This window comes from Anoplophora glabripennis, unplaced genomic scaffold, assembly GCF_000390285.2.
Source record: "Anoplophora glabripennis isolate ALB-LARVAE unplaced genomic scaffold, Agla_2.0 scaffold75, whole genome shotgun sequence".
Classification (NCBI taxonomy): Eukaryota; Metazoa; Arthropoda; class Insecta; order Coleoptera; family Cerambycidae; genus Anoplophora; species Anoplophora glabripennis.
Window position 1 is genome coordinate 1383613 of NW_019416255.1, and position 26557 is coordinate 1410169.

The 26557-nt window shown below is 31.0% G+C and overlaps 1 protein-coding gene across 3 annotated transcripts in view; it reads left to right on the plus strand.

Moving 5' to 3' along the window:
* The window catches only part of LOC108903378 (high affinity cGMP-specific 3',5'-cyclic phosphodiesterase 9A), a 350789-nt gene extending 336467 nt beyond the window's left edge, over positions 1-14322 (plus strand). For 2 of the 3 annotated variants that reach the window (XM_018705534.1, XM_018705536.1), the window contains 3 exons: positions 10643-10894; positions 12181-12404; positions 12835-14322. In XM_018705534.1, coding sequence (XP_018561050.1) covers positions 10643-10894; positions 12181-12404; positions 12835-14215 — 1857 coding nt within the window. In that variant the 3' untranslated portion in view covers positions 14216-14322. The remainder of the gene's footprint in view (positions 1-10642; positions 10895-12180; positions 12405-12834) is intronic. The other variant, XM_018705535.1, reaches the window with a different exon arrangement.
* The last annotated feature ends 12235 nt before the right edge of the window (positions 14323-26557 follow it).

Consider the following 26557-nt stretch of genomic DNA (forward strand, 5'->3'; position numbering starts at 1 on the left):
TATTTCCTGAGGTTAAAAGTTATGTAATTATTTTAAATAATTCTTCATTTTTATCCCATGGCCGTTTTATAAATATTTCGTGGCTTCTGCGTAAGATTTTTATTGAAATGGAAAAACTTTGACAAACATTGTTGTAATTCACAGAAACGTATTTTATTACTTGAACAGCAGAATTAATTGCCACAGCGTCCTTCATTGTATATGATACGACATTCTTAAGTGCAATGAAAACTAGTTTAGAGTTTTAATGTGCAAAGTTGTGGTAAATAGAGCATCTGTCCCATTTCTGTATGATAAATATTCAACTTTAAAACATACTTTTTATTTTTACTAGTTAAACATTATTTATTCATCTCCATAAGCTATAATCCAAACGAGTTATGTCCAGTGATTTAGTGGGCCCTTTAATGAGACTACGACAGCTGACCTACCATTTTCCCAAAATTCCGGAAGATTATCCAGATCTTCGTGATGAAACACAAGAAACTGACGCTTTAAGCAAGCTTTACTATAGTTAGAAATATATATTGTCTCTATTTGTCTCTGATTCATGGTCACAAAAGACAATTTTGTCGAATTTTTTGCTTGTAATGTAAAAGGTATACTTAGGTCTTACATCTCTGATAAGAAAGCTATAAAGATATCGTCGATATAGCAGGCAGTTGTCAAAGGTTTTCTGGTTGCCACATCGTCGTCACAAGTAGCAGAATACTATGGATTAGTATTTCGGTGGTAACAGCTTGAAATATAAAGTACCCAGTTATTTTGTTGAAATCTAACGGCGTCCTCGACTTATTTTCACTTCTGCATTCAGTCTTTCATTATTCAAATTGATAATACAGGACTAAGACATACTCTGTTCCCATTGAAAGCTATAGTAAACATAAATAGAAAACGTTGTAAACTATTTTTTTATTACAGGGTGTCCCAAAGTTCGCGTCTCGGGCCCATAATAGACAAACGGAAAATGACAGTAAAAATCTGTTTAGATGGCGTGAATAGGAACTCGCTAAGTTCCGTTTTGTACTTGAAAAACATTTTTTTCGGAATTCGGAAAATAAAAAAATCAACTTTCTTTTTCCACGAACATACCCATGTTTTATGATATCTAAAATGATCTACTTTTTTATGAACATTTTTTGTGCAGAAACAATATTACTGTGAAAAACAATCGCTGTAATTCCTGTGATAAAATTTGTTTACATACTAGTTGCTATGTTCTTCTTAAAATAGGTCACTTCACAAAGAAAAATAGAACAATACACATAATGACAGTTAAATAGGATTTAATTGGAACTAATAAATATAACAATAACTAATAACAAAACACAAAACAAAATATAAAATTATGATTATTACTTTAAAAAAATTTCGATATGCATACCTCCTACTTCTAAGTATTTGTCCAATATTTTCTCAACGTCCCTTGTAGCTTTAAACAACGTTTCTCTTGAAAGATTCTCACAAACATGTCGAATCTTTTGCTTTAAACGCTCCAAACTTCTTGTGGGTGTTTTATATACTGATTTTTTAATGTTCCCCATAAAAAATAGTCTAGGGGCGTTAAGTCTGGAGACTTTGAAGCCCATTCTAAAGGCCCATTAATTCCAATCCACTTAGTTCCGAAAGTATTTTTTAAACAATTTCAGCTTTATGTGGAGGAGCACCTTCGTGTTGCAACCACACGTTCAACCTGAGTGCAGTGGCATATGTTCAAGCAGTGCTGGAAGCTCCTCTTACAAAAGCTGTAAATAGCTATTAGCGTTCAATACATTTCCATAAAAGTATGGGCCAATTAAATACATTCCAATAATGCCACATCAAACATTTATTCCATAATGACCCTGATTTTGAATGCTATTAACATAGTGTGGATTTTCAGTGGCTCAGTAATGTTCGCTTCTTTTATTTGGCTTACCATTACTTATAAAAAGACTCTTATCGGTCCAAAGAATGTGTTATTATAAGAGTCTATTATCTATTTCCAAATTAACCATTATTTGGGCTACATATTTAAGTCTTTTTTCAGCATGTATGTATGGTTTAGCAACCACTTACTAGTTTGTTTATCATGCAAGAAATAGCATTTACAGAAACTAATATGTAAACAGATTTGTGACAGGAGTTTCAGCCATTGTTTTCACAGCAATATTGATTAAATCATGACTAATTCCAATACAATAGGATACATTTTTGTATGTATGTTTGTTATTGTAATTTTTTAAGGAAAAGAGATAGAGAAAGAATTTCTGCACAAAAAATTTTCATAAAAAATTGATAATTTTAGTTATCATAAAAAATGGGTATGTTCGTGGAAAAAAGTTGATGACGTAATTTTATTTATTTACCGAATTTTGAAAAAATGTTTTTCTAGTGCAAAACGGACCTTAGCGAGTCCGGATTCACGCCATTTAAAAAGATATTTACTGTCGTTTTTCGTTTGTCTTTTATGGGCCTGCGACCCGAACTTTGGGACATCCTGTACATTAATTAATAATAATTAATACATTTAAGAATACGAAAATGTATTATAAAGTATATTTAAGAAATAATGTGTGTAAGTTAATTCAGCAAAAAATTTCTAGATAATAAATTATATAGGTAATAACTAGAAAGTTGTTGAAATATGCAATAAAACAACTTATCGTAATATTTTTTAACGAAATAAACCAAGTAAAACCGTAAGTTAGTAATTAAAAGAATATAGCCCGGAAATCCTCATTATTTTGGGATAGTCAAACCATTGTTTGAAGAACTGTTTAACTTTTATTTAAAGGTTTGAACAAAATGTATTTTGACATCGGGGCATCCAACTTCTTGTTTTCCCTAAGTCTGCGTCTAGTATCCCAGAAGAGATAGTAAAACGGAAAAGGTATCTTATTTGTTATTGATGTAACTTATAGCTACTAAATTCAGAGGAAAAATGTTGTAATTTTTTGTTTTGTAGCTTAAACTATATTCTGCCATAAATGATTTGCAATATTATTCATTTAGTTTTCTTGAGTTCCATTTTGCAGTCAGATTTATATGATGCTGCTCTTACAACAATCACAAGGTATTTTAGATTTTTTGATCAGTTCCTTTTGCTGAAAACTTTACTAACGAATGATTTGTTTTCATTGATCTCTTTTTAATTGTATTTGTTACTCCCACTCAAAGAGTATATTTATGTCTGGATTTGCAATACTCTGAAACTGGCAGCTTTATTTCCTCTTTGTAATTTAACTTTGTGGTCGAATAAACGAGTTTTTTCAAAGGCATGATCTAAATTATCTGCTCTCAATAATTCTAGAGCTGTAATCACTACTTTGTAGGGACTGGGTACAGTTAATAGTAAATGCGAAATCCACCTCGTCTAAAACTGCTGCATCTGCCACTGTCAGCTACTATAGAATCAGAACAAGCGAAGTGCCGGAATAATGCATCTACGTTTAACTTTAAGCTTAATCACTGTTTAGGCAAAACCAATAGCATAATTAGACTTCGGCGTTCATAAATATTAAATTTTTCGCCTTTTCATTACCTTTTGCAAGTTCGAGGAAAGAGTCATGCAAGCATTCTACAGCCATATTTCTTGAATATTTGAGAAAATTCATATTTTATTTGTGCTCACTGATACGATTTTATAAAGTGAGTTTTACTTTAACAGCGGGAGGATAAGGGTACCCAGAAAAGTTCCACACAGCAAATGTCAATGCCTAATAAATAATAATAATAATAAATTGTATTATTATTGTTGCATAGCGTCTATAATGAACACGGTATGATATTTTCTACTTTAGTAGTAAATCGGAAATGTAGGGATAATTCTAAAACCATATAAATGGAATCTGTATAATATGTTGCTGTAATGTGACGAACATAATGGAAAATTTATGCTAACATATAACAAAACAGTGAGAGATCAAGCGTTCTGAAAGCTGCCTATAAAACATGCCAGTCAAACATTACGGCATAATAATATTTGATTTTCATGGTTCGCTTACTTTCTATTTATTCTTTTAATTGACAAAAATGTTTCCATAGTTTCCTTACAACCCTTGTATTTATTTGAAGTAAATCATAAAATAAGCGCTTTTAACTTCATGTCGCAACATAATTGATATATATAGCACTTTTTCTACTATTATGCATAAAATACTAAATTACAACGCTCTACTAGAAATACAGGGTGTTCTACAACTTCTATGACAAATTTTGACAGATGGTAGATGGGTTATTTTCAAACATTGTTTCTTATATGAACACAGGTTCAATTCGTTTTTGTCTACAAGTTACAAGAATTTAAAAAAAATATATTTCATATTCAATCAAGCAAAGCAGCCTGATAAATAAAAATGATGGTTGCAATACAATAATTATTGTTTGTGTCATTTTATTTATTTATTTGATACTTAGCGTTAAAGAGGTAAATAAAAAATGCATTTATTTACAACTGAAGAGTATGCAGATATTGCCTTTGTATATGGGTATTCCAATAGGAACGCCAGACCCGAGGATAGAGTCGAACCCGCTCCAAAAAAGGCCATTTGTCCTACTGAAGTAAATGTATAAAATGAAAAAGATATAATAGATGCTGCCGTTGATAACTCGTCAATTAGTGTTCGGCAGATAGCAAGTAATCTTCATTTATCACCGAATTTTGTAGGGCATGTATTGAACAGAGAAATATTACATCTGTTTCATCGAGAAAATGTGTAAGCGTTACATGCTGAAGATGCTCCTCAGCGATTATAATTTTTGTCGCTAGTTACTTCAATAACAAAATGATAGACACATCTCACTTATCAGCGTGCATGTTTTACTACTATTACTAGTAATAAACATAATGCACATATTGTTACATTGAAAATGAACGTTACAAAATCCGCATGTAATTGGATCAAGACGAGTTCAGCAACGATTCAGTGTCAACAATAATTGTACATATTTTAAATGATCTGAACTTTCTTGGAAACAACCTTTTCGATTTAATTGATGACGTAAGGCTTAATATTGTTAAAAATATATGGTATCATGGCGGTGTGGACCACTACATAGAGGAAGACGAGTTGGTTAAATCATTTTTGAATAAATGGATAGGTCAACAATGTTCAATAGCATGGCCACCGCGTTCGCCAGATCTAAATTTTTGGACTTCTATCAATGGGGACATTTGAGGCAGTTTGTCTACCATGTTGAAATTACTACCCGTCAGCAGTTACTTCTAATGTCTAATATAGGAATGGATTTGTACTTACATAAATATGGACCTTTTACCGAGACCTTACAGAATATCTACGGTAAACCCAAATTTGTACAACTTTTATCATGTTCTTTTTAAATCTCTTACATTTATATCTTCAATAAAAAAAAATACTGCCTGTATTCTTTCATTACGTAAACAATATGATTTTAGCTTATCTACCATTTAACTGTTTCTGTAAACCGTCTTATTTCACTTGAAGACATAAATAGTTCACTAAAATTAATGAAATATACTTGCAAGAAAAACACCGCCTGCGAGAATAACAAATCCTGGTCGTAGAATTTATCAGGTATACGCGGCGTTTAACAGAATCGGATTCAGTTTGATAATGTAAATTAATATGTCCACACAAAATATGTCGCAGCACTGTGATATTAATAACGTTAGATATAACAGTAAATAAAATATGAAAAAGTGAATACATCCTAAAAAGTTTAGGTTTCAGTGAAGATTTTAGTGAAGATTTCAGTATCATATTGATTATATTGAAAACATATCCTTACTCGCTTGTCTAGAGGGAAATTTTCAAGTCTATCGTTAATATTATCATATCAAAATTAATTAAGAATAAATTAATAAAATTTTAATTTTTAATATAAATATGAAAATTAAATAAGAGTGAGATTTTGGATTGTGTAGAATAACACGATATTTTTAGATTTTAGATAAAAAAATTAATAATACAAAAAATTGTAGCAGAATAAGTCTCGAGGAAGTTACAGTTTCCAAATTTATGTCTATTTATGGTTTATTAAAGAAATATTTGATTTTTATTTGTTTTTTTATTTATTATTATTAGACTTTCATCTATAAATTGGAACACCCTGTGCAAGTATTTAAATACATACACTGACTACAATTTACAGTGGTTTATGTAAGTAGATATATAAAATAAAAGTATAGAACAGCAGGAATAAAATCTAACAAAGTAATGAAATGGAAACTGAAAGAGTGAGCTGAGTACAATTCCGTTAAAAGCCGCACCTGTCGAACTTTAAATCATTCTCAAAATGAACATCAGTCAAATTAGAGTTTGAACATGAAAAAAATATTTGTAGATATTTTATTGCACTTTTTTACGGGGAAGAGTATGTAGAATGATATTAAAAAAGTAACTCTAAAGAAGTGACGCTAAGTTGGCAAATTTACGTGTTTTTTACTTTTTTACTGACCACGAAAAATTAGACGACCTATCGGAAAATTTTATGTTGTAGACATATTACAACAGAAAATATACAATTACCTACAATTTAAGGCATCTATAGTAATATTTCATTAATTTGTTAACTGTAAAATGAAGGTTGAAAGTTGAACGAAATCCAACGGGATTTTAGAGACAATTAAAGAACTTGCAACCACTCGTCGTTACTATCCATTTGGTCCTCAAAATACACTGACATGTTCACAACTACACCAACATTGGTAGCAGTTCACTATCCTTGCAATTGCCAGTATTGGGCATACCGTGTTGAGGACTCACATTAGTGTTGGCACATATTGGCATAGCTTTACTAATTGCACATTGGCCCGGTCTGGCCATGCCGTGTGGCAGCGGCTTAACGTTATTAAACGCCTGTATGCGGGAGAAGGAGCGTCGGGCTCGCGCATGCGCGTAAACGTCGCTCTTGTCGCGCGAGAGGTTTTTGACTTTAACGTTTCAAATTCGGTTAAAAAATACGCGGTGTTCACAGGCATGTGTTCACTAAGGTTAACTTTTACTGCTGCTAGTGCGCTTATTTCATGAACTATCAATGCAAAACTTTTTGTAAATAAAAGTATAACCCTTGCTTTAATTGTCTCTAAAATCTCGGATCGATACGTTCAATAGTTAATTAACAATTAACATTATAAAAAAAGTTATTTGGGGAAAAAGAGGTGTATCACCTACACCCCTTTTTGTTAAATTTCCGTAAAAATAACCTCTATTTAATGCAAAAAAGTGACTTCCTGGGCTACTTTTGCTTGACCTTGAGACAATTTGTCTATAACTCTGTTTTGCACGTCCTACTTTGTTAGTTGTACCTAAATGGCAACTTAATTTCAACTTTTTAAAATTCGTTTTTTTCTGTATATTTCTTTGGATCAATCGGAACCTATATCTACGATATAATCTTCTACAATTAACGTTTAGTAATTAAACAATTATTTGCCAAAAAACGAAGGAAATTAATTGACAAATACCTGGAGCCACAATTTCACGGTCAATCGATTCGGCCTTTGGCACACATTTTGGTCTTTGGATTGACCGCCTTTTCCCTAAATTTCATCAACATCCATCGCTTTTTTTATTTACCTTTATTACCTTTATTTTACAGTTAACAAATTAGTAAAAAATGCATCTAGGTGCCTTAAATTGTTGGTAATTTAATTGCCTACAACATAAAATAACTAATATTCCGATAGGTCGTCTAGATTTTCGTGGGCAGTAAAAAAAGTAAAAAAAGACGTAAATTTGCCACTTGTTTGCAATTTGCAAATTAGCGTCACTTCTTTCGAGTAACTTTTTTGATATTATCATTCTACATACTCCTCCCCGTCATACAGTGCAATAAAATGTCTACTAACAATTTTTTCAGGTTTTATATGAAGATCGTATCTCCGTAAATATTTGTAATTATGAAAACTGACTCATTGGATTCATTTACATCGCTCATTATTCCTGTTGTTAAATGTACTCGTAGATATGTACAAATCTACGATTCACCTTGTATGTTCTACAAGTTTTGCTCATAAGCTTTTAACAGGAGAACAACCTGGATTGTAATTTTAGTTACGGATAATAAACTGTTATTTCAAGCCATGCGCTGAAAATTACCATGAGCTAGGACTCGATAATCTGACCAAAGAACAGCTTTATAATCTAAACTGATCTAGCAGTTGCGCAAAGCACCTGATACCGACCTGCGGTTACAGCTAGCGTCCCTTGGTATTCACAAGGATTGCCAAGAGCAGCGATGCTTAAAATCAAATCCAGCCGCTGAGATTATACTGCACAATATAGTCATTTTAATTTAATGATGTTGGTATCGAGTCACTTCATCTTAATGCAAGTTATGCCACCACGTCAGCAAGGCTTTATAGTTAGTAGAACATAAAAAATTAATTACAACGCTTATCGCAGATTTGATGTTAATAATAAACGGCGGGTTTCTAGACATGATATTTAGGTATAAAAATTTTGTGTGGGTAACTATTTCAATATCAATGTTTCCTAAAATGTCTCTAGAACTTTTTTATATTTTATGAATACTTGAATATTTCAGCCAAAGAAAAATTATTTAAGAGACTGAAAAGCCATATTCATTTCTATAGCATTTTGTTATAATATATGTGAGTTATTTTAGATAAAAAAAAGGACATAAGAAAGATAAAACTAAATATAACTGTCATTGTTCTGGATTTCAGGTTACCCTTAGAAGATGCAATAATAATTATATCTAACAATCTTCCTTAGAATTCAGCATCAACGGAATATACCTAGATCAAAACTTATGATTAATACTTTAAATTTTTTTGATAATTAAAGTTTATATTTAGGATGTAGTGACAATTAAGATATGACGTATTTTATAGGTTGTCTCACCTACACTTGAAACACGTTGGTATATAAGATTTCCAGATAGTTAGATCATTCGTTGGTTGCCTCACCTGGGCCATACTGATGAAAAGTAATCTGTTCGGAATACGGCTATGTCTGGTGATTCTGCTGATGAATGATCTTAGATGTTTGATAAATATTGCGAGTATAATCCAATTCTGAACGGGACTGTAGTCCACAAAGTAGTTGTTCCTTACAGTATTAATTGTTAGAGCTAATATTTTCTCTACAAAAGTTAGAGATATTTAGAATACAAGGTCTGTTCAGAAAATAACAGATCTTTATTATTGTTTTAAATATTATGGTCTCTGTCTTCTTCAAAGTACGCCCCCCTCCCTATTCACGCACTTGTCCCAGCGGTGGTTTCATTTCGCGAAGCAGTCCTGGATAGCTGTATTTGAAATGGACTTTAAAGTCTGTGACGAATTAGCTTGTGAATCATCAATAATCTGAAAACGGCCTCCTTTAACCACTGATTTTAATTTAGGAAATAAGACAAAATCGCAAGGAGCCAGGTCATGGTGCAAGAACCATGTGTTATCTCACCACAACTCTGGCAGATTTTTTCACGTAACCGCTGTAAAACATCTTGACACATGGTTCACTCAATGACGTAGCCGCAAACCCAGCTTTCGTCTCCCATTATGATCCTTTGAATTAATGTTTCGTCGTCATTGAATTGTTCAAGGAGTTGCCGACAAATGTCCACACGATTTTCTTTCTGTTATTCGGTCGTCAAACGATGAACTTTTGCTGCAACTGAATGCGTGTCCAATTTTTCAATCGATTGAGATGCTGACCCCTTCTGAATTTCTCTGATAGTCAATCGACGATTTACACGCACCAGATCTTTGAATTTCTGTACGTGGGAGTCATCAGATGAAGTCAAAGGCCTTCCTGATCGAGATTCATCTTCAATTCTGACGATCACTTTTAAATCGTAAAAACCATTCGTAACATTACGTACTACCCAGAGCATTATCTCCGGAAGTTTGTTTCAAAAGTTGAAACGTTTTCGTTGCACTGTTGTTCCAGAAAATAACACATTTCAAAAATCGTCACTAACACTTAAACACGTTGAACTCAAATAACAATATCTCGAGGAAACTAAATGAGATATCGATAATCCAAGAACATGTGATTACAGAGGAGGTTGTGCGCAACGCAATGCTGCCAACCACATATCAATAAAAATCTCCATTAGCACGTATTTAAAAAAAAATCGGTTATTTTCTGAACAGACCACGTATACATATTTAAATCCGTTTAAACTCATAAAAGTAACTCTGTAAAAGGCAATAATAATTAAATACCTGCTCAACTAGTCTTAATGTCTACTATCTTGGAAAACAAGGTATCCAAAGAACATATTAAACGAACGACCTTTAGATTATCCAATTTTAATCGAATTCGTTGATTGTCCGATAATCTTAGCAATTTTAGTAAGGGAAATAATTTAAAGGGAACCGATATCGATGTTAGCCATTAATTTCATAAACCCACATTAATAATTAAAAGAAAATTCGCTGTGTCTCATGAATTGATTGTAGTACTTTATCAGCTGTAATTGTTTTCAATTCTTTTATCTTGAATAAAAAATTCAAAATGTCAATGCGAAATGATCCTCAGAATAAAATGGTTATATCCAGTCCATTTTAAGATTGTTATAATTTTGTAACAAACAGCGGAGAAATATATCATCAAATATATATATATATTTGATGATCATATGAAAAATTTATTAATCTGATTTAACTGTGGATAATAAATTAACTGTAATGAACTCAATTTTGCAGTTGTGTATGGTTTTAATAAAAGTATCCGACATCTCCAATGAGGCTCGACCAATGGACGTAGCAGAGCCGTGGTTGGATAAACTCCTGCAGGAATTCTTCAAACAGAGCGATGCTGAAAAACTCGAAGGCCTACCAGTGACACCTTTTATGGACAGAGAGAAAATTACCAAACCTTCCTCTCAGTGTTCCTTCATCGGCTTCGTGCTTTTGCCTCTATTTGAAGCACTTGGTGAACTTTTCATAGAACTGCAGGTAATGAAAATGCAACTGGTCGAGTTCTATTAACTGCCTTTGTATCTTACACCAAACAAAGAAAGATCACTGAAACAATGAAAATGTGCAGGATCATGATCTGTCTTTGAAAATACAAACTCTTCTTTTCTGTTGATACTCCGGTAGATGGTATCCTCTACTAATTTTATAATGTAGAGACGCTCCATCAATGGACAACAACCTCTTAAAAGTCTCACGATATCTTTAAGCAGCGTGGTTTTGTTTATAATCAGCATTTCATGTGTTCTCTTCTGCAAACATTTCAACATTTCCTTGGTTTGAGTTTTCGGTCGTAGTAGTTAGTAATGGTGTTCTTCTCGCACACATCTTCCCAAAGACTGCTTTCTTTTATATACTTTTTTTACAAACTCATCGACCCAGTCAAGTAGAATTAATTCTGTACTAATTCCATAATATCGAGATATTTCGTCAGAGTGTTCTGTTAAATATCTTGTGATTTCTCTGAGCATGATCTTGTTCAGAATCAGCAAGGGAACATGACTTGACTTAAGTGTGTCCAAGTCTTCAGTTCCAGAAGTTTCGAAGTTCTTACACCACAAAGTAGGCTTTTGTCCTAAGAAAACTCGAAGTTCGTCTACTTTATTTCCCAATACCCTAACGCAACATATCTGTGTCCCAAACAAGTTTTGACCACACTTTGAGTTTGAGACATTTATTGCAGGAGGGCTATTAGAGAATATGTAGATAAACTTATGTAGTCATTTCCCAAAATCAAGCACGTGCTCAAAGTGAAGATTTCTGCATGAAATACTGCAGATAATGCTTCTAGGCTATATCTTCTTTACCATTTGGGTATCCTATTACTTCAGATCCTGTTCTACTATCTATTTTCCATTATGTTGTCCACTCTAAGTCACATCGCTTTCCTATCAACGTCTCCAATAGCAGAAGGAGTGAATTTCATAACCATTCTATGAGATTTCGTTTCTAAAGTAGGTACTGAAACGCCTTCAGAAACTTGATGTGCTAACTATTATTATTCCCAAACTGTAAACTGCTTCTTTCTAAATCATAGTATGAAGCGATGCTGTAATTAACAAAACTTCGAAGGCAATTATAGAAGTCGACTAGAACATCTGTTGCACCATTTTTTTCTGCAATAGCCCGAATATTTATGGTTCCCAAGAATCGTCCGTCTGAAAAGTATTTCTGTTTATTAATTTATTTGAGCTTATCTGTTCCGTGTATGAAAAATACACATTACACTGGTACTGTATCAATCGTATAATAATGCTAATTTCTAGGATTTAATAATACAACCGGTTAGGGATGCCTTAGACTACTATAGAAGACTTAATGAAGCAACGAGGGAGGAAAGACTGCACCGTAAAAGTATAGTGGAAATAGTTGATCACAATAATACTCCCACGTCCCAAAGTCCAGAGGTTGGAAACGCAGTGCCAAAGTCTAACTCGAACAGTAGTGTCAAAATGAAGAAAAGTTTGAGCTTCCAACAAACCCGGTCCAGGTATTCAGCTTTATATAAGAATTAAATCTGCCGCTTTTTTATTTCAAGTAGTTAAATACTGATTTGTCAACCAATATTTTGAAATTTATTTAATTTGTGGGTAAAGTGGAATAATTTTCCAATCAAGGGATTGGGGGGGGGGAATATCAACCACTCTTTGTATTGATAATTGAGCAAGAAGTCTCCAAGATAAATTGCCGCAAATATATGGTTTTAAGAGATTACTTTGCCTCCATGCCTGAAATAAACCTAACCCACTATAATTAATATTGGGAACTTGGATTTTATAATTTTCAAACAAAGGAAATTATGGTAGTTCATTAGTTTGAGTTGATAGATTAAAAATAAGTATTCATATTATTGAAGCAATTAATACAATTATTACATTAATATTAATAACATTAACTAACAATAATATTTGTGTGTGCAGATCCCGATCTACCGATGATGAAACCGAAAACGAAGCCATTACGGTAATAGGAGAAGGAAGTTTAGAAGATGTTCAAGAAGATCCAGAAAGCGATGATTCTGAAACCGCCACTGAGGTAGAGATTTCGGAAAAGACACTGAAGTTCAAGATATCCACTGAGAGCAGCATAACCACCACTGGAAGGAAAAGCTATCCAGGGTCCAGGAAGGGAAGCCGAGAACGAGTGCAACATTTGAACCACTCGGAAATAGCCAAGATGGTTCAGAAGGGCAAGCTACGCTGTGGGGCGTTTAGTTTTGACCAGCACTGTTTAGTCGGTAACAAAAAGTTGTCGTTCGATACTCCGGAGTTTTTGGACGAATACGCGTCATCTTTAAAAAAGAAGTTTGAAGAGGGACTAGCCAACAATTCTGACTCTGAGGAAGACAAACTCAAAAAGGAAGAATGTATTTTGTCGAAAGAAACTCTTAATTTAAATAAAAGGAACTCGGAACACTCTGTAAAAGTACCTGGAAACTTCGACGAAAAAAGAAGCATATTAAAGTGTAGTGAAAACAGAAATTTAACGAACGTTGAGAAATTGAACAATAACTCGCAACCAGAAGAAGACAGTGACTCAGTAGTTAAGGAAGAAATCGACTTGGTGTGTCCTAATAACACCAGGGAAAATAGTTTAAAAAATAATTGCATAGAGGGGCTAAATATTAACAAAATAAGTGATAGTAGAAACAGTATTTTGGTGCAAAACGAGGACACAAGTAAAGTGCAGAATGAACTAGTTGGTGAGCCAAAAAATAGTCGTTCTATTTTATCACGCTTCCGCCAGTTTACAGACCGATTTGGATTTTCGGCTGACAAAGACTCAAAATCGAAATCTCCAAAATTACCATCAATAAAAAACAATAATTGCATGAGAAGTACTCCTCACAAAGGTAAGAAAAAAGTAGAATCAACTTGTTGTAAAAGTTTGGAGGAAGTAGACATTAGGAAAGCTAGTACTCTTCCAAAATTAAAAAATGTCGGCGATAGTAAGAAAAGTTGGAAATTTTTTGCTGTAGGGAAAGAAAAACGCAGACTAGAAGGCTGGGCCTCCGATGCAGCAGTAGACAAGTTATCGGAAAGACATCCCGAATTTGACAATCAGTCACTTCCTTCTACTTCCAAGCTGCAAAGCAACTGCGCAAGCCCAAATTTTAATAACATCAAGGATGGTTCCTCACAAAGTTCTAGGAAAAACGAATTTAATGACCAAATAAATATTGCCATAGTCGATAAAAATTTGTTAACAAATAATGTCGTGGATAAGTGCATTGTGAAATTACAAGAAATTAAAAATGATGAATCCTTAATTATAAACGAAAAAGATCCCAACCTAATTTGACAAGAGGTAAATCCTCCTGAGAGGGAATGCTTTGCTAGATACATTTTCTGTCGTTGCTGTAAATATAAACCAAATGGTAGAGAAAATGTTTAAGCATTTTTTATTTATTTTATCGTTATTTATTTTCCTTTTTTGTTCCTTATGTCCCTTTATGATACAAAGAAATTCACGCATAACGTAGAATATAGGGTCGTTTTATTATACATCAAAGACTAGGTAATTTGATGAATTTCAATCGAGAATATTCGAATATTGCCAAATTCATTTTTTGTCTGTTATCAATGGAAGTGTCATCATTATAAATTTAAAAGTTGCTTGTTGCTTTACAAGCCTTGACAGTTACAATTTTTAATTTAAAGAATATTTTTTCTCATTCTTCCACGTTGTTTCTACAAGATATTAAGAGACACCGTTCAAATCTTGGAGTCAGGAACACTGTCTAGATTTAAAATTATTAACTCAGCTTTTCTATACATCAAACTGTTAGAATGGACTCACATAAATGCAGTAAATAAATCCTTTGCAGTACTGTTCATTCTAAACTCAAATATAAAAATGTTATTCGCTTTGTTAATCCTATTATATGCATTTACATAAAGTTCTCCCTTTGGTTTGTATGTGACAAAAGCGGTTTAACATCCCAATAATGAATAGAACTAATTAAAATTACTGTTTCCCGTAAATGTAGATTCCAATAATCAAATTATTAGAATATGAAAATGAACGATAAAAGAAAATATAATTGAATTAATAGACAAATCATTTATTTTGTTGAAGACAAGCCCCAAAACTTGTCCGAAAACAGATAGAAAAGTTTCCAAAAAGATATTTAATTCAACATCTTATATTAGTTTAATAGTCAATGGACCTTAATAAGTCCAATAAATATGCAGGGTGTTTCAGTTCGAGTGAATCAAACTAACAACAAATAGAACGCATTAAATAATTCAGTATTGCCTTATAAAGCAAGGGTCTAAGTCTCACCATTTTCACTGTACAGGGCCGTATTGGTCGGTTGTTGAAATCATATTCTTTATTAAATCTCTGGTATGCTTGTAACAAATTGATTAAAATTTGATGTGATGTTAACCTTTACACATGTGCATAATTTACTATAAAATTTAAAAATTTTTGTAAGTCAGTGGCGTAGGAATGAATAGTAGAGTACGATTTTTTTACCCCAACTTCTACGCGAATACACTAATAATCATTTGAAATTCATTTTTAGATTCCGTGGACAATTCTATATAAAATTCTACATTGAAAATCGGTATAATGTATCGTTTTACCGAAACTCTCAGTTGAATGGGAAACCGTTCTTCTGATAAGAAAGACCAACTAACTAATATTTCAAATCTTTAAAATAAAATTTCCTGATAACAGATAAGTCTATTATTGCTTAGTTGTTTTTTCATGGCAATCGTTGTGTACGGATTATTTGGTGTAATTTTTTAAAGAAATTATATCTGTTTGAAACAAATGGATCGTTGAATGAACAAGGATACCTATAATTGCTTCAGAATGGCGCAAATGAAATTTTAGAGGAGGTGTCATTGAGAGGAGGAATTAACCACATTACGAATACAATAAATAATACACAAGGGATTATATTTAGAATTTTCCAGTCTTTTCGCCGATGTAGATATTATTTAATATTGTTTTGAATTCTAAGTTAATACGTTACATTATATTATAATATTAATTTAAAATTTCCTATCCTTAAGAAACTTTTCTTATCATTCAACTAAGATTTCCGGTAAAACGATACACTATACTGATTTTCAAGTATATCTTTTTTATGTAGAATTGTCCACGGAATCTAAAACTGAATCTCAAATGATTATTAGGGCATTGGCGCAGAAGTTGGGGTAAAATTCCACTTTACTACCCATTCCGACGCCACTGAAATTCAAAAATTTGTAAATTTTACAGTAAATTATGCACATATGTAAATGTTAACACCACATCAAATTTGAATCAATTTGTTATAAGCATACCGAAGATTTCGTAAATAATATGATTTTAACAACCGACCAATACGGCCCTGTACAGTGAAAACGGTGAGATTTAAACCCTTGCTTTATGAGGCAACTCTGCATTATTTATCGAGTTCTGTTTGTGGTTAAAGTTTGATTCACTCGAACTGAAACACCCTTTATATTGTGTTGCCTCTAAAATCACTTAGAGATATAAACTTATAGAAACTGATACTATATTGCTTGTTTTTTCCTTAATCTAAACACCATCTAATAATTTTAATTTTGTTGTATATTTTTGTGCATATGGGAAGATTTAATGTCAACTTTGATGATACACAGGGTGTTTTGGAATAAGTTGCCTTAAGTTCAGGTGCTGATGATGACAAAAAAATAAGGCGATTTTTTGCTATGAATTATACTCTCTTCTTCTGTTTTTGAGATATAAAGCGTCATAAACAGTTTTTTAAAGGCCTGCGCATACATACGCGGTAGCGATGGCGGTGGCGGTGGCGTTATTCGAATTTAAATATACCGCTCGTACCGCGACATGTATGTTTTGACCCATTAGTTTCTATGCGTTACATTCAAACGCCACCGCCACCGCTTACCTTGCCGCGTATGTATGTGCAGGCCTTAATACGTCAGTATTATTAGTTTTGTCCATCTGCTAAAAAATTTTCAAACAAAATATTTTTTTTTTTGGTTTAGGTTTTTACGATGTAGGTATGTTATACATATATCATAACGCCAAATTCCATTTTACATCAACATCGTGAAGTCACCGAAATTGCGCCCTTATTTTTTTGTGAAAAACGCAAGCGACTTTCCCAAAATGAACCAGCTTCTATTATGTAATGAACAAAGCGTCCGGAATTGGATGAAAATAAACTAATTTGAAATAGGTTACTCTAATACAATTTTGTTTCCTCTAAAAAGCTATTTTAGTATTAATTAAAATGAAATAAAAACATTCAACTGCATTTTTTTCAAAAGCTGCGTTTTTGCCTATTTTAAAAATATAAAATATTAAATATCATTTTACATAAAATAATAAAATGATGTTTTACATAAAATGTCAAAAACTACCAACATTAAATCATTTAACACCTATGAAAACGTACCTGCACCAGATTTCGACGAAGTATCTGTTTTCTGAAAAAGATATGACTAAAATAATAAGATTGTACAAAATGTTCTTTTTGACGCCCTCTATCACAAAAATTAAAGGCGATGGATCCAGAATTTATAGGAAAAAATCTTATTTTTAATATTCTGTCAGCTCCCGAATTTATGATATCTATCACCAAAACACCTTGTATAAATGTCGACCTTATTAAGTTTTCCCATTTGATTCAAGACACCATTTGCTGTAATTATACTTCCTGACCACGAAACAATTTTCAATGCAGTTTATGTGGACTGGACATCCTTGAAGTTTCACGTGTATTAATCAAATTAATGTTTACTACAAAATTATAGATAATTTCCAACATTTGTCTTATAAAAAACTAGTTGTATTAATGAACGACATACATTGTATTGTAATAAGATTAAATTACATGAACTATTTTCTATAATCATTTGAAATAATCCTTCAAACAATTTATAATTCCCACAATAAAATTTTTTAATCCCGGGAGTAAAATAATGGAGAGCTTAAATTGTAAACAAAATTTAGACATTCTCTTTTTCTATTCGCTTACTCCCTAGGTAAAATCATCATTTAAAGCTTGTTTTAACATTTTGCATTATTATATAATTTTATTAAAGTTTAAGTCCCTATAACAAATTATGATTATCTTTTTAAAATAATACCGTTCAATTCAACTATTTAAATTTATATACAGATGTTTAATGAAAGTAAAAATAAAATTTACTATAAGGGGAAATAGATTTTAAAACAATACATATAATCCGTACGATATTTGTTGAGATAGAATTCCGAGAGAAGACCAATGCGCCACTATCTTGGATTTAACAGCGTTTGACACCAGAAGTAGAAAGACATTGGCCGAACATTTCAAGGCACGCCCCTACCGCGGTAAATTGTTACAGTAGTTCCAATAACATAACTTGACTGACTTATTCTTTTCTTGGAATTCTATCTCAAAAAATATCATATGGACTTAATTCATAAACATTCGAAACATAGTTTTTCCCTGTTAAATTTCTTTGATGAAGGTATGAGTCATTCTAAACATCACTGCAAATATTTACAACAAAAATAATTTATTTCCAATTTCTTGCATTTTAGTGATTAGGAGCTTTAAAAATCTAGCCATGGAACATGACATTTTCTTTTCGTTTCGAATTGAAAAATTGTTTAAAATTTCACTGTTAAGACAATAATATGAAGACAGTTTTATTAAAATCGTTTATCTAACTAATAATAAATAAGTTAGAAAACGTCATTCTTGTCAATAAATAACACACAAAATTGCTGCTATCTAATAAACTGGATTTTATGGCAAAAGTAAATGATTTGCCTAGTATTTAATTCTGTATATGAAAATTTCTTTGAAGGACAACACGATCTATAAGTCTAAAGAAAAAAAACTTTTATGTCAAGTTAATCCATTTACTGATCCATTTACTCTAGATATGGCCAGTTTCTATTTAAAATAGGTCTTTACTTCCTAATAAAATGCCACTGGAAATCTTAAGTGGTACACCCTGTATACCAAAATACTCTCACTTTTGTAATTTTTTTGTACTAATAGTATTTGCCATGGTGAAAAAGAATTAATTTTTTTATTGCTTCTTCTCAATGACACCCTAATGATAATACAACAAATAGTCTCATTGTAAAAAAAAAAACTGGCACTCACCTATTTTTTTAATGAAATGATGACACTTTCATTAGTGGTATTGTGCGTTGGCTACAAATAACTGCAGCTGTCTTTTATTGGTAGCGCTAAGGCAATATAATAGAGATCATGCATTAAAGTGTATACATTTTGAGGGTCTGATTGTTATTTTAATGCAACTTGATCAAATTCATCTTAGCAATAACCGTAAGGTGTGCGGTGCTACGAGAAAGCGGATACTCACATATCCATAAGCTATATTTAAGGCTTTCTGTCTTCATCACCGCTATAGTGGACTCTGTTAAAATCCACTATACATGTCGCGGTAAAGTTGAGTTTGGTCAAGCTATACTTGTATTTGCCTTTATGTGATCTGCCACTACTTCTTTTTTAAACTTCTTTCATGTTTTCAACTGTTTATATTGAAGAGGACCTATAGACAATTGTAATTTATATGAAAATAAATATATAACATGTTTAATACGGATAAAAAATCTTAGCTCTCATATCTACATCTGTAATATCAAAAATACGCTTCATATTATAAGTACATTAAATTTAATCATATAAAAGAGTGTCATAGGATTATACCCTATTAATTGATATCAATTAGAGAAAATTTGAGTATTTTAGAGGATTTCAAATTACATAACTTATTGGTTATTAGTGGATATTGACTTTCAAAAGATATTTACAAATTTAAATATATGTGATTCTAGTCTATTATTATTATTATTATTATTAATATTATTATTATTATTATTGATATTTAGTATATTGTTTTCTATGTGTGCATTTAATAGACTTTAAGAAATAGATTAATATTTTCGTACCAAATAACTCTTATACCTATGTCTACACATAATTTTGTTGACAACTATTTATATTCAGTGCGGTAAGAATTTATCAAAAGTTTAAACAAAATAGTCATGCCCTATGGTGCTAGAAAATCTAAAAACGTACAGGGTTTTGCTCAAGTATTTACGAGATTTTTTATTACTCAATGCGTACTAGATATCAAAAGCAAAAAAGTCTATTCGATTTAAGGATACCAATGAGTGGATTATTGTTAATAGGAAATAAATAACAAAAATAATGACATTGCAGAATTTGACTCATTAAATAATAATTCTCAAATCTGAAGTAGTATAAGTTTCTTCTATTTATTCATGACTCCTTAGTAATCAGTAAATCTTTGAGCAAACAAAACAAACATATTATCATTCGTTTGTATAAAAATTGAGGACCATTTAAATCTCTAACCCTCTTCTACAAGTAAAAAAATCTATTCTTCCTATTGTTAGCTGAATAAGTGATAATTAGACCATTAAATTTTACAAATAGTATGATGTCCATATGCCAGTGTAAGGTAAAGGATATTGAATAAATGTATAAGAACTGATATGTGTTTTTTTTCCATTTCTTATAGAAATTACAAAAAGATTTAGTTACAGCCACTACAGAAATGAAAACGAAATGAACGACAGGAATCATCTGCTTGAAGTTAATCACAAGAGCGTCGTTCCATGAAAGTATTTTCTAGAAAAGATAATATTTAAGCATAGTTTAATTATCTTTGGCCTGGTGAATAAACACAATTTTATGTTGTCACATTCCGCTATTTTTCCACATATCCCTATCTGTTTTCCCTATAAAACAGTTAACATCTCGTAAAGAAATAAATGACGATTATATATTATGTTCCCTTACTTTAATTATTTATTTTTCAATAGTCCTTTTAAGTGCAACGTTGTCATCACTGGCAATTTCTAGGTTTAATGTTTAAGATTAAAAATCTTTTAATAAAATTTCTGACTTTGAAATTACATAGAGATTTAGTGTTAGTGTAACTCAGATTTAGGTTGACTAGACTGTCCTTAAAGCCGTATCACATGACATAATTTTAATATGGAAATAAATCTATGAAAGTGAAAGTTATTAGCATTTCTAACATATCTAATGTAGGTACTCAGAAAAAAACCTTAGTAGCAATTTTTAAACTAAAACAAATTAAAATGTTGGATTAAATTTTCTAGTTAGATGAGTACAAGGGTCTTTCGCATGTTCTAACACATAAAATTAATAATATAACAGAAATGAAGTTTAGCTGTTGAAATAAATATAACCTGAAATTTCACTGCGTCAATTTTTGCGCAAATTTAATAATTAATTTGAAAAAAATTAGAATATTTTCTAAATATATTTATGCCAAAGCTGATAGTAAATTTTACGATTCTAATGTTGAGATATTAAAGAATTTCTTACAATGTAGGTACAGAAATTTTGCATGAAATATATTGTCGAGTAAAACTAGAACTGAACACAAAAATAATGCTTTACACGTCGTGAAATCGCCAGGATGTCTAGTCTATGTCTTATTTAACTCTGCTTAACGATCGTGGGGGGTTGAGACAGAGGCGGCCTTAGGGGGTGGCGAGTAGAGCAATCGCCCGGGGTCTCGCTCTTGCAGAGGCCTCGCACAACAACTCGAGTAAAAAAAAGTTTAAATTTAAAACTTAGCTATTAGTTATAGAGATATATGACAATAAAATAAAGTTGGCTAATTCATAGTGAATATATCAATACTTAATAAGTAGGTAGTAATAGGTGCCTAAATAAAATTTCTCATTTATATTTATTTAATGATCGATATCAAAATTGATTAATTAATCACTGGATAATAATATTTTTTTTGTAATTTGACTGTAAAACATAATTGAAAAATATGTTTGAATCTCTAAAATTTATAACTTTTGGATTCGTCTTAAATCATCGGAAATATCTACATTCGATTTACGTACATTTCCCAAAGAACAAGATCATCGCAAAGCTCTGCCGCCCGGGGCCTCGCAAAGATCTGCTGCCCGGAGCCTCGCAATGGTTAAGGCCGCCTCTGGGTTGAGATAACAGAAAAATACGTATTTTTTGCATTAAATATGTGCAGAAGTTTTGAATAAAATATTGTAACTAATTGGAAATGTAAACAGAGAATCACGAATGAAAAATTACTTGACCGAACTTTAATCCAAACAATAAAATAGTATAAAATTGTTAATATAAAGACTCTGAATATAAAAATAAGTGTCAATTAAAGAATATCACATAGTATAAAATTAATAATTTTAATTTTATTCACAAATACAATACATCGACACTTGTTAACAAACTTAATTGGACTAGAATTGTAGAATTATATGTGAAAAAGAGATTATGCCCTATAAGATAGGCAAAATACAATACAACAAGATGTGTTAAGAATTGACTAATTAAAAGGAATTGCTAATAGAGTTACAAATTTTTATATAAAACAATTTTTTTGTATTGTATTTGATTGTACTAAATTAGATAAGACTATAAAATTGATAAAAATATTCTTTATTAGTGTTATAAAAAGTATTTATAATTTGAGCTACCTACAAATTGAATGTTATGTGTCAACCCACAACAAAATTTGTTTAATAAAATTGTATTAAAGTTTAATATCTTTTTTTTGTGTTGCATTGTATCTGTTTGTGTATAAAAATCAATAGAACCGACTCCTGAGATCGAAAATAGTAAAACAAGCATCTAACATCAGCTGGCAAGGGAAAAGGTGAACTACAGGGTGAGACAAAAAACGGTTTGTATTTCACAATTATCANGATAACTAATTTACTGACTAGACTTACTGTTAGTAATACATGTCAATTGTAATTGTTATATGTGTTGCTGATTTTATTTAAAATTGTTATGTACTATAGCAGATCTATAATGACGAACCTTCATGATGTAATGGCTAAACAGGTAATAAAGAATCTATCTATCTATCTATCTATTGCAAAAAAAAAAGCAGTATCCTCATCTAGTTTTTACATGAATTAGCATTAACTGAAACAGGTCTATTTATTTTATTTTTAGTTCTAAATGGACTACAGGATACTGAGCTGTTGAAAACATCAAAAACCATGACTAGTTACTACCCCTACTATTTTTCCATGTGGAACTTGCACACAAGTTTTTTTTGAAACATGAACGGGACACCCAAAATTTAAAAGCATTTGTCCATGGAGTAGGTAAATCAATGAGTTTCATGATTGAATGGTAATCAAATATATCAGAAAGCGATACTTGGACTTAATTAAAAAGAGACTTTTCTATTTGGATTTTAACAGAATTAAATTCCCAACACGAGACTAATTTCCCTAGTTTTGGAATCTTACAAGTTTATTTTAATACTATTAAAAATGTTGACTTACGATTTTTTTCCTCTTTATTATATGATATGGTTAATGAGACTTAAATAAGCGTCAAATTGCCATAAATAAATTTACTTTTGCATACTTTATTCCTTCAGTGCAGTTGATATGCCTCTGATTTGTTCACGAGCATGTCCACTGCGCATCCGTAGACGTGGCAAAATGAGAGCTTTTACCATATCTGTTGACCTGTAGGAATATTAAGGAATAAAGTTTCCGTCTGTCAGAAAGACTAAAAAATATCCTTTCAACAGTTCTTGATGAACGCTAACAAGTGGGTACACGCTGACAATTATATACATTTTTACTAAGAATGACACCTTAAATTAATTTATCACAAACAATATTTTTGAAATAATTTTACATATCTTGACCTATCGTGACATTTTACTGTAATCATCCTGAACTTTGACTATGTAACAATTTTTGCAATACCTAAAACCAATATTTTAAAATTTCAATTGCTTAGTGATAACATTTTAATAACATTAAATTAAAATTATAAAAAGAAATTACAGACATTATTGAACTTATCACCAATTCTGTGGCACGTTTACCAGAAAAACCTAACTACATATGTGACATTTGTTATCTGCATGCGGAATATTTCAATAGTTCAATAAACTGACGATTTTAGAGTACTCCAAATAACAAATTAAGATGGTTTAAATTGGTTAGTTCGGCAACAACTCAGTAGTGAATATTAGGTAATGTCAAAACTACTTGCATGTGACAAAAAGTGTTAGTATGTACAAAATACGCGACCCGTATTTCAAAATCTTAATAAAATATAAGTTTTATAAAACTTTTTAAAATTATTCACAAAATTTAACAATAAAATATAAAGCAGGATTTGAAGTCTTTAATACTACACAAAGTAAATCAGGTCTCTGTAATATACTTTATCAGTCGATAGAAAATCTCCTTCCAATAAAAATAGTTCATATAAACATAAATTGGAGAAGGTTTCGTTTTCAATATATTAAATGTTGAAATTTGCACAATAATTTTACATTTATTTAAGTTTCCTAAGATATTTAGTGGTGACTGATGAAACTTGAACTAATAAATTTAACTACTGGGCACTGTTACTAAAAACTCATCGACGCCACTATTTGGAAGTTAAATAACCGCATTTATTCCAATTTATTCGAATAGCGGGCCATTTTTTGGGTATAGTTGAAGTTAAAAATCATAATTGTAAATTTTTTAGGAGGTTAATATACAAGAAATTTAAAAATTATTACCATGATTTTTTGGACATATATAAAATTATATTTATATATGTATATGTACTGTATTGTTTTTAATTTAAAATGAGCCATAATTGAATAAATCGAAAATAATTCCAAAAGATTGCAATAATGTTTACATCAAAACGTGTCACGTTTCTAAAAAAAAATTATCAGCTCAAATCCACAAATACTATTGAAATTTTCAGTGTAAGAAGTTTTCACATTGGCAAAGTATACAGTACATTAATAATAGGATACATAAAGTATCAATAATAATTATTATTATTCAGAAAAACATTCTTAAACACAAATATATCTTTTGCTTATTAGTCCAAGCATTCTGTCACGGATTAATGTTAAATTTGCAGAAATTATTACCTGGACAAAAAAAATATGACCGTATAGAAAATTGAATTTTAAATTGAGTTTCTTGTTCTTTAAACTCGATCCAATATGGCGAACATGGTTAAAAAAAATCGCAAAGTTGAAAAAAACGGTTTTTCTAAAATAACTAAAAAAATATAGCACGGATTGAAAAATTTTAAATGAGAAAGTTGTAGGTTTTAAAAAGATCTATCGACTGATTTTTTGAAAGTATCGATTGCTTTGTTACTTTTCGAGATATATCGAAAAAACCGTTAAAAATCTTCTCTTTTCTCTTCTTCTATAACTCGTTTACATTTACGTGCCCATATTTGCTATTTACTGCAAGCATAGCCCGCGGCAAGCCAAAAAAGTACATTTTTGAAAAATTTAAAAATATTAATTATTTTTCGAGATATATCGATTTTTTGAAAAAAAGGCGCTCTCGAAAATTGGCTAGATCTTCTCAGCGGATAGCCCTACAGTAACGATTTTCGGTTTATTTTCTTCGTAAAGAGTTATATTATCATGCTGTTAAAAAATGTTGACGATTTTATTAATTTTAAGGATCAAAAAATGACTGAAAAAGTTGCACTTTTTTTGGGTATGTTTTTTTCAAATAACTATTTCAATTTTTATTATTTTTTTGTACTTAATCTGGGGTAGCTAAACACGAATATTATAGCATTTTCGCCTTAGAAGCAAAATAGACCCGTAAATGTTTAGTTTTCTTTCTTTAAAAGTCATTTTCATAAAATAAAAATTGAAATAGTAATTTGAAAAAAACATACCCAAAAAAGTGCAACTTATTCAAAGTCATTTTTTGATCCTTAAAATTAATAAAATCGTCAACATTTTTTAACAGCATGATAATATAACTCTTTACGAAGAAAATAAACCGAAAATCGTTACTGTAGGGCTATCCGCTGAGAAGATCTAGCCAATTTTCGAGAGCGCCTTTTTTTCAAAAAATCGATATATCTCGAAAAATAATTAATATTTTTAAATTTTTCAAAAATGTACTTTTTTGGCTTGCCGCGGGCTATGCTTGCAGTAAATAGCAAATATGGGCACGTAAATGTAAACGAGTTATAGAAGAAGAGAAAAGAGAAGATTTTTAACGGTTTTTTCGATATATCTCGAAAAGTAACAAAGCAATCGATACTTTCAAAAAATCAGTCGATAGATCTTTTTAAAACCTACAACTTTCTCATTTAAAATTTTTCAATCCGTGCTATATTTTTTTAGTTATTTTAGAAAAACCGGTTTTTTTCAACTTTGCGATTTTTTTTAACCATGTTCGCCATATTGGATCGAGTTTAAAGAACAAGAAACTCAATTTAAAATTTAATTTTCTATACGGTCATATTTTTTTGTCCAGGTAATAATTTCTATAAGCATTTCTCTATAATGCTTGGACTATATACCGGAAATCTAGAATTAGGATAAAAAATAGTGAAAACATGCTTAATGTTTACTAAGAATATTATACTAAATAAAAAGAAAGAACCTCAAACATTTGTAAATTAATTTTTAACGCAATATGATTTCAAATTAGATGCAAATTAATACAGACAAAAATGGCCAGAGATTCTTTGCAGTTTGTTTAAATAAACTATAAACTTCTAGTTGGTTCTTTTTATTTCTAAAACATTTAGATTTCTTTAGTTTTAACTTCCCATAGTATATCACTTTTAACTAAAATGAAATATGTTATCGATAT